This window comes from Artibeus jamaicensis, unplaced genomic scaffold (assembly GCF_021234435.1).
Source record: "Artibeus jamaicensis isolate MK-2021 breed Jamaican fruit bat unplaced genomic scaffold, CSHL_Jam_final contig_465, whole genome shotgun sequence".
NCBI classification, from domain to species: Eukaryota; Metazoa; Chordata; class Mammalia; order Chiroptera; family Phyllostomidae; genus Artibeus; species Artibeus jamaicensis.
The window spans coordinates 1,992,157-2,001,731 of record NW_026521843.1 but is presented as its reverse complement, the minus strand read 5'-3'; the positions used below and the strand labels follow the sequence as shown (position 1 = coordinate 2,001,731).

The window sequence follows — 9,575 nt, the reverse complement described above, 5'->3', positions numbered from 1 at the left end:
GGGGCTCCGGCGCCGGCCATGGGGCGGACACAGGCCCTGGGGAGGAAGAGTGGGCCGGGTGCCGTCTGGGGACATGTTCACCTCTCTGAGTCACAGCTCTGTCTGTGTCCAGTCAGGGAATCAGCACAAGAGTTAGTGTCAAGCTTGGAATCTGTTTAGGTCTGTTCTCATCGACCCAAAATCTGCTCAGAAGCCCGGTTTTAAAATCAGATGAAGTAGGGATCCTCCTTTTCCTCCAACGCAAGCCTCCGAAAGGCTCCTTGGCAACTCAGGGACTGCACCCCAGGGGGTGGTTTGCCCAGCACAAGGGGAGCTGCCATGCCCTGACCCCTTCCGGCCCCGGGGTGTCACGGTCAGCAGGCAGCTTCCCCCCCCCGGCCCCGCCTCCCCGGGAGGAAGGCAGACTCCAGGCCCACGACTGTGCACTCCCACGGGCTGGAGGGCGGTGACCCGGTCTGCCTCGGTGTTCCCTGACCACGGGACAACTCACCTGAAGCACTTGAATTAATGCAAAAGAGCTAAACAAGGACAGTTTCAAAGGCAGATGCTAAGGTGACTTCCTTGGTCTCCCCTTTCCCCAGCTGGAAAAGGAGAGGTCAGGCCGGGTGGTCATGCGCAGTTCAGAACAGCGCCCGGCCCCCTGACAGTGACGCGGAGGCTGCGTGCCCTCCCCCGGCTCTGAGGCGCCGTCCACAGACCCACTGCAGCCCGGGCACCAGCTCCAGCGGGACTCGGGGGGTCCGCCAGCAGCTCCCACGGGGTGGCTGTGTGTTTCCTGGCCCCGCACCCACGCGTCACCCTGACCCCCTCCGGCAGCCACGCTCTGGTGTCAAGCAACCATTTGATGACTCTCTGAAACCCTGTCCCCACGTTCTTCCCTTGGAGGGTGGCCGCCCTGCACGTGGATGTGAACCCACCCACCCACCGACGTGCGGACTTTGCTGGTGGCAGGTGTGGGCAGCACCAGGCCGGCGCGCGTAAATATGAGTGTCCCTGAGACGCAGCAGCCGGGCCCGGCGCGGCAGCAGCTCCAGCTTCGGGCAGGCTCCTCCGTGCGTTTCTGGCACGTCTCCGGGGCCGTCCGTCCCCCTCCGCCCCCCGGGGAGAGGCTTCCTGGTTCCACCGGGTCCCTCAGGGAGGCGCTGCCGCTCGCCCTCACACCCGGGCTGGACAGGACAGCGGGCCTTGGTTCCTGTCTCCCGGTTCCCATGTCGCTCCCTGTTCACTGTCACCCCCCCGACTGCCCCCCACATCACTTAACACATCTTCCTCCTTCCTGGCATCGCAACCGAAGGCTGCAGCACACCTGCTGAGAGACCACATCGAAATTTGGGAAAATAAAATTTAAAAAGAGCAAAATATCCCCATTTCAGACAGAGGAGCAGATGGGGATCTTGGCACTTCCGAGGCTGCGAGCTGACCCTCTGCGCGCTGGGAGGCAGCGGCGTCTGGTCTCGGTGTGGCCGCGGGGGACGGGGGACTCTGTGATGTAGTGACTGTCAGGGATTCTGGGGACGCAGCCGCGGGCCCGAGGCAGCCCTGGCACAGGCTCTGCTTTCCCCGCTCCACGCTGGTGGTCCGATCTGGACCTTCCAGCCTCCGAGCCCCGACTCCGCCATTGGAAGATGGTAATAAAGCCACCTGCCTGTCACCATCGTGGCCCAAAGGGAGGTCTCTGCAGGTAGAAGTGCCTGGCACTGCGCCAGGCACAGAATAGGTGGCCCATGTGCTGGGCTTCCTTCCCCTGTTTTGTTCACGCGTCGCCAGAGATGTGAATGTTTTTGCAAGCTCCCTCCACAGCTGGGAAAGAGAAGGGCCAGGCGGGTAGTGCTGGCCCTCCTTCAGATGACATTCGTCACATAAGCACTGTCTATACATAGGACAAGTGCCATTGGCATTTCAGACAGAAGCCCCTTATTTTAAGCAGGTTTGGAGCCTGCCTGCAAATCTTTAAAAGATGGGAATCTTGGACAACCTTTAGCTGCACGTCTCAAGGCGGCCCTCCTGTTCGGTTATCGAAACCGTTCCAAATCTCCGCCGGCTCGGGCTCCGCTATTCTGAGCGCCGACTTCCTTGGGTTGGTGTGAACTGTTCATTTTAATAATGCAACAATCTGCCTCCACCAGATCAAATTCTGCGCCTGCCGCTAAAAAAGAAGTGGCCCGCACCAAGACGAGCTGAATTAAAGGGTCTTGATTAAATGCTCAAGCACAGAGACAGGAAACCCAGTTGGGAGGTTTGTAAATGAAAGCGTCTGTTATCAGAGATTTGAGAGAAGACAAGGAACATGACGAGGAAAGAAATGAGAATAAAGAGAGAGAGAGAAATTTGGTTCAGGGGCCCTCTTTCCAGGGTTGCTGGGCACCTTTGGGCCCCACACCTTTCACAGGGGCCGTGCCCCCCACAAAGTGAACTCGGCCTCCAAGGTACAGGGCGCGCTGACCTTGCCCGACCCAGCCCTGAAACTGCCCACGTGCCGGGTGATGCCTGGCGTGGTAACTGGCACCTGGCGGGGGCTCAGTGTTTGCTCTGTGTCCAAACAAAAAAATTAACCACTACTGTGTTCAAAAGTCAGTCGTTTGGTAGGGAGACAGAAAATCCCAGATAATGAAGGCGCCCCCTTCTGGCCAGAAGCAGGAGCAGGGGGAGAGGCTGGGCACAGAAGGGCTGCAGAGACACCCAGACAGACAGCTGGACCCCGAGCCCCACCCCGTCCTGGGCAGCCAGGCAGCGGCAGCCCCCGCCCCAGCTCCTCCTGGGCCTTTGACTGATGGCGAAATCCGAGTGGACTCCAGACCCGGGCAGAAGGAAGAGCGAGCTGGAGGCTGAGAGCATAGGGACGGAAGGAGGTCACCGCAGTCCGGAGCGTGTCCTGCCACGTGCCCGCCAGCACTCGCCTGCACGCCCACCCGCACAGCGCCAGAGGCTGCCTGCAGCCCACAGGGGAATGAATACACAGCCCACCACACTGACCGTCAAAAAGGAGCCAACCCCTTGCTGACCTCCAGACGCTGGGACTGATTTAGGGCGCTCAGGCCACTGGGGTCAGAGGCCCAGAGCACCAGGGCTGAAGCCAGTCACACCTGCATGCCGCTGCCTCTCACGAGCTGCGTGACCCGGGCAAGCGATGCATCTCGAGGAACTCTGCTCACCTGTGGAATTTTAGGACCCAGCAGCACCTGTACTGAGCCCTGGCTGGGTGGTTCAGCGGGTCAGAGTATCGTCCCCACACACCCAGGTCCCAGGGTCCATCTCTGGCTGGGGCACAGTCAAGAAGCTGTCCACAGATGCATCAACATAAGTGAAGCCACAAATCCGTGTTTCTCGCTTTCTCTCCCTTTCCCTCTCAAAAATCAGTAAATAAGAAGTTAACGTTTAGAGAACAAACATTACATCTACCTAGAACGTCGGTCTGCAGATGTGCTGAGTTGTAAAAGTAGCACTATAACTATGAAAGTAGTTACAAAAGTTGTGGGGCTGCCCGTGAAGTCAGACCTCAGATGGAACGCTATCCCCTGTGGTCACTATGTTACTAACAGAACACGGTGGATTCATCCTCTCATCCGTGTCTTAGGGATGGACAGCGGGGACCTGCCACATCCAGAGTATTGTGCCGGGTGTCCCTCAGGGGCAGTGAGGATGGGAGTGCAGCATGGTGCTCAGGGCCCCTGGAAGGACCAGAGTGCCTGGCGGCTGGGGCGGGTGGCCACACGGGGGCCGGAGCCCCACTCGAGTGGTGCCCAGGGCAGCCCTTCTCCCACTGCGAGGAGAAACCACTGTCTGAGGGGCAAGTCTCTTGTCCTTAGAGCCAGCGTGGAACATCCCAAGGACTGCTCCGGGGAAGGCTGGTACTGTGTCACCCGGAGCAGGTGCGTCCGCCCGGGGCACCTGAGGAAGTGGAGGGGCACGTGGTGGAGGGGCCCTGGGTCCGCCTCTAGCTGCCCGAGCCTGAATTCCCTGTGCCCGAGCTCCCGGGTGCCAGCAGTGATGACTGCATGGCCCAGGGCGGGCGGTGGCCACAGAGGGCTGTCCCCCCACCAGCACGCAGGTGCAAAATGGGTGCCATGCTGCCCCACACGCAGCCAGGTCCCTTCTGAGACTGAGCGCTTGGGAAACTTTTGCTTGCAGCTCCGCCTCATTCTGATTCATCTCAGGGGCAATGTACTCTGAATGATGTTGGGTGCAGGGTGAGAGGGCAGGAGGCAGACACAAAACTCCAAGCAGTATGAACAATAAAAGAAAACACCAACGTAAAAAATAGGAACCAACGAGCCCTGGCCAGAAACCAGATAAATGCAGTGTTGGGGTGCCACCTGCTGGCCATCCTCAGGCATTGCACCCTGGCTGGCTTCCACCAGGTCCTGGGTCCACAGCTCCAGGCCCTTCAACCCCAGCAAACCTGCAGTCAGGCTTGTCTGCTCCGACCCAGGGACCCAGGGACCCAGGGACCCAGGGACCCAGGGACCCAGGGACCCAGGGACCCAGGGACTCAGGGACCCAGGGACCCAGGGACCGAGAAGTCTTTCTGCAGCAGACAACTTAACTGCTACTGCCCACCCTGAACGCCCGGTGGCTCCCATACCCTACACAGCAACTTCAGTTCTCTGAATGTGGGGCTGGATGACATCCCAGACCCGCCCTGGTCCCCGCACCGCCCCCCACCCCAGGCTTCACCTGTCTCGTCTCCTCTCTGTCTCAGAGATAGAAATAGATAGATAGATAGAAAGATAGATAGATAGAAAGATAGATAGATAGATAGATAGATAGATAGATAGATAGATAGATAGATAGATAGATGATAGCAATACGGGTTGCTTCCCAACACGCCCCAACCAGGAATCAAACCCACAGCCTAGTCATGTGCCCTGACTGGGAATTGAACCCACAAACTTTTGGGTGCTTGAAACGATGCCCCAGCCAACTGAGCCACAGGACCGAGGCTGATCGCTGGGCTTCAGAACCTAACCTTCTCCTGGCCTGCGGTTCCTGTGAACGAAGATGTGTTCGTCCCAGAGCTAACGGAAGTGGAGGTCACCCACTGTAATCCTAGAGTCCCTGTTATTTCTCCCACCCAACGAGAAGCATTCGTGTTTCATACACTGCCTGACCAGCAGAAAAAGAACACTCACGGAACCCTGTGGACTGGGAGGGGTGTTCAAGCCCTGGGGTTGGCATGGGGAGGGGGCGGGAGAGGAGATGGGACGCAGAGCCCCCCGAAGCTGACGCACCGTCCGAAGCTGGCGCAGTGAAGTGAAGACGAGGCAGGCGCGAGGGTGCGGACTTCCCCAGGACCCAGCTCCCTCGGGTGAACGCCCCTGGGAGGGGGGACCCCGGGATGCGGGCGCTGCCTTCCCAGCTGGGGACACCCCGCCCCAGCCGCCCACAGATTCTAAGGCTCCGCCCCCCCCCCCCGTCTCCTTCCGCCTCCAACTGCACCTGCCCCTTCTGCGGTCTCCCCACCCGAACAAAAGATGCAGCCAGACAGAAATTTACAAAAGTAGCCTGTATTCCAGCCAAAATATCTTTAAAAAGAAATCCCTTCCAAAGGGGGGACACACTACATAAGACACAATACATTCAAAATATGTATTGAAATTACAAATCACACTTTCCCATAGGATTGCAGAGTACAAACCACGACGCGAAAAGGCATTCAGGCAGCGCCCCGAGCGTCACAGTGTTCCTGGCGCGGACGCACCGCCGCGGCCGCAGCGCAGCCTAAGGCTTCCGCGTTCCGCCGCCTGCCCAACGCGCCCTGTCTACAAGTGCGAGGCCCACTCATGCAGGTTTTATACAAGGTTACAATGACGAGCAAAGACGGCAGGGGCCGCCAGGGTGCGCGGGCACGCCCCTGAAGGCCCCTGTGGGGGATGCAAGGGCGCAGCCGAACGGCGACCGGGACCGTGGGCTGGACTCCAGACGGCAGCGCTCCGGGCTCCCAGTCGCACCTGCGGCTCTGAGTGAGCACAGGCCCCTGCGCTCCACGCGGCGTCTGGGGCCGGAGGGCCACGCTCCTCATTTCAGTTCCCCTGGGGCTTGGGTTCATGCCGAGGAATAAACAAGCTTTGGTATTTCTTTAACCAGGCCTTCCTGGAGCTCTACACATGCACCACGTTCTCCCTCCGTGACTGTGCTACAATGTGTCTATGTGTATGTACAAGGGTATTTATTGATACATGAGAATCTGGGAACATATGGAAAGCTCGCCCTGGTTCTTCCTGATCTCCTCCTGTTTAAAGAGTACCCAGGGGAAACTGCCCGTTCCAGTTTGTGAAGTAACTTCCTAATTTTTGTCATTTGGGGGAAAAAAGATACACTCGTCTGGAAGTAGTTCTTGCATGTGTGACGACCTTTTTCCCTGTGGGCCTGAGGCTCGACTCAGGGATCAGCCTGGTCCCTCGGCTGGTTTTCTGGGACAACACGGGGCTAGGAGACATGTTCCCCCTGTTGGAGAAGTGACGAGTGTAGGTTCCGGTGGCTGCCCCAAGGGGCAGAGTGAGACCGGACATGGGCAGGTTCCTGCAGCGAAGGTCTCGCCTGCGCTCAACCCCTAACTCAGTCTCTGCTGCATGACACGCACAGGGACCCCTTCTCTGAGACACTGGCCGCTGGTGATGATGGCAATACTCAGCTCAGGGCTGCAGGACATGCGACGGAGCCAGCTGGACAGACAGTCACGCCCACCCAACCTCGCAAGGCGGTCAGTTTCCAATGGGACTTGGGTAACCTTCGGGCTGGTGGGGCCTCCATCCCAGCCCGGGTCAGTCTGGGGGACTCTTCTTCCTTGTCCCCTGGACTTAAAGGCCTCTGATGGAATCAACCGCACTGCTTCCAGAGGGCGGCCGTGAAAACCGTCAGCGACCGGGGTGTCATTGTCACATGAACTGGGAGGAGTCCACCCCCAAAGTGCAGAACTCCCCCAGGTTCCCCGGGGACCGATGGCGAGCCATAACATCCAAATGCAGGCCAGCTCCCCACGCTCTGCCCACATTTTACGTCGAGCCTGGTCAGCATCACGACCCCACAGACAAGGGGGGGTGGCATCCCTGCCAGACTGACGGAGGAGGGGGGGAAATGCGGGGTCACGGGAGGGCCTGGGGGCGGCCTGCTGGGGCCCTTCCAGGGAATGGGCGGCCTCGGCTTTGCTACCCCTGGAGTGCACCAAGGCTCACTTGGTGCCAAGCCTCAGGGCAAGCAGGTGCCACTTGGGCTCCCGTCGGCCCCACAGTCTCGGTGGTCCCAAAGGGGGTCACACCTCGTACTTGTGAAATGTGCCAGCTGTGAAGGCACCGGTGGGCAGGGCTACAGACAGGCAGGGTTGGGCCTCGGACTTCTCAGGGTAGACGGCCGACCTGGCCCACTAGGAACAGACACATGGGAGCTCTCACCCTGGGAATGCGACCTTTTCAAGGCTCAGGCCCCACCCCAGTGGACGGAGGAGGGACGGTCACTGTGCAGAGAGCAGCGGCCAGGGCCAGCAAGATGGACCGGGATGGGCGCAGCCTCCCAACTGTGGACCCCTGGACCCAGGACCACACACCTGCTGCTTCCACACACACGTCAAAGCGCGGTGGCTGGAGGGAGGCGGTCACAAACCCCGTGATGTGGCTTCAAGCGCAGGCCACCGGCTTCAGCTTTAAGCCTCACGGAGCCGCCACCCTCTCAGGAAAGGCAGCGGCCGCCAGACCCTGGGTCCCCTTCCCCGGGCACAGAGACGCGCCGCCCAGGCTCCTCCCCTCGAGGGCAGGCGCAGGCTTGTTCTTTTAACGTAGACACTGAAATTTTAAACTGCAGTTACAGGGAACATTTTGACATGGACCGGTCTCCTGAATGACTTGTTTCATAAAAGAAATAAACACCAGAAGGGAAGAAACGAGGTGGTCCTATTTCTTCTGACCCATTAAAACTTCAGAAACAAAGAGGAGAGTTCTCCATGGGGAGGTAAACCTGACCCGAAAGGCCACAAACGCTGCCCCCTCCTGTGCACACAAGGGCTCCCCACAAGCGAATGGTGGGGAGCAACGTCAGCTTTTGCTCCCCTTTAGTCCCCTGCGAAGCCCCTTAGTGAGTTTCCACAAGTGCCACTGTAACAAATCTGCAACATCTGCCCCTCCACCGTGTTTGGAAGCCCCAAGGTCGACGCAACCAGCTAGCCCTGTACCAGCGCATGGGACTTGGGTAGCTGCACCAACACCAAGTCTCTGTAAAGAACACTTGCTCCCCACTTTTCAAAGTTAATCCATGGGGGGATGCGTCTCATTGACCCGTGGACGCCGCTGCCATGGGAAGGAGCAGCCACACGGCCTGGAGAAGACAGAGTGGCAGACCCCTGGCGCAATGACGGGGGGTTTCAGCAGGGGCGAATGGTTCGGGTCGGGGCCCAGAGCTCGAGAAACTAACTAAGCCCTGAAAAACCTGCAGACACGCAGGAAGTGCCCCCCACCCTCAGACCCTAGGGCCCCCCTGCAGACCGAGGGCCTCGTTTCCTGCCTACTGCCCCCCAGGGGAGACAGAGGCAAGCGCCAAACTGCAGTGATGCCCAGAAAACCACTTGTGAGCAGACCTGTGGTCTCTGAAGACGTGCGTAAAGTGTGTCTGCTGGTGGCCAGGTGGGGAGAAATAGGCGGATGGCGGGCAGAACTGGCTGGGCAAGGAGCGAAGAAAGGAAAGGCAAGCCGATGACGGCCACGGACCTGCCAACATGGCCGTGCTTCCGAAGAAACACGGAACGGCTTTCGGGGAGGTGGGCACCGAGGCGCCCAGGCCCTCCCAGGCTCGTTCGGCCCAGCTTCCGAACACACACATCTCCCAATGCGAGAAAGGCAGAGGATGGCGTAGACGCACCTTGTTGAGTTTCCACTACTCTGCTGGGGGGGAAATGCCTTCTGAAAAGTTACTAAATGCCACTAGTAATGAAAACGGTTGTCTCCAACAGTACTTTTCTCGAGTCAGAATCACGGGAGTCTGTCTGAAGCCAGTGGCAATCCTGCCAAGATTCCTCTCGGCAACATGGCGCCACCTGGAGGCTGAGGGCGAGACAACAACTTGCCCAAGAAGGTCTCTTGTGCACCTGCCACACACTCCTCGTCGGTCACCACGGGAAGAAAGCAGCCCGTGTGCTTCCTGCAGCACCTCCTGGGTCGAGTCTGCAGAGCCAGGTTCTGCCGGGATGTACCCTCTGCCCGCCAGCCCCGGTGACGGCACTGGGGCCTCGGCGAGAGTTCTGACATTGGTCCCTGAAACCATGGCGTCCAGCGCGACACTGTGAAGCTCAATGGGGCACATAAGGCAAGAACGATGTTTAGTGGGGGGTGGGGGGGTGGGAGGGGGCACCACACTTCTTGGAGGCGGGGGTCCCGTGCCAGCGCCCGCCTTCCTCTAGGTGGGTGAGGGGTCATCGTCGCCTTTGCTGCATTTGCACCTGCAGCAAAGCACGAACGGGGTGGCCAGAAGCAGGAGTGGCGAGGCCACCAGGAGCAGGAGCCCAAATCCGGCAAAGATGCCCACGACCTGCAAGACGGAGACACAGGAGCAGAGGGTAAGGTGGCTGGTCTGTAGGTGCCACGGCTGAAGTA

The 9,575-nt window shown here is 59.3% G+C and overlaps 1 protein-coding gene across 8 annotated transcripts in view; it reads right to left on the bottom strand.

The window, feature by feature from the left end:
- Positions 1–5,488: 5,488 nt before the first annotated feature.
- The window catches only part of RNF144A (ring finger protein 144A), a 72,942-nt gene continuing 68,855 nt past the window's right edge, over positions 5,489–9,575 (bottom strand). For all 8 annotated transcript variants that reach the window (XM_037151719.2, XM_053666923.1, XM_037151718.2 and 5 more), the window contains one exon: positions 5,489–9,510. In XM_037151719.2, the coding sequence (XP_037007614.1) occupies positions 9,379–9,510 (132 nt within the window). In that variant the 3' untranslated portion in view covers positions 5,489–9,378. The remainder of the gene's footprint in view (positions 9,511–9,575) is intronic.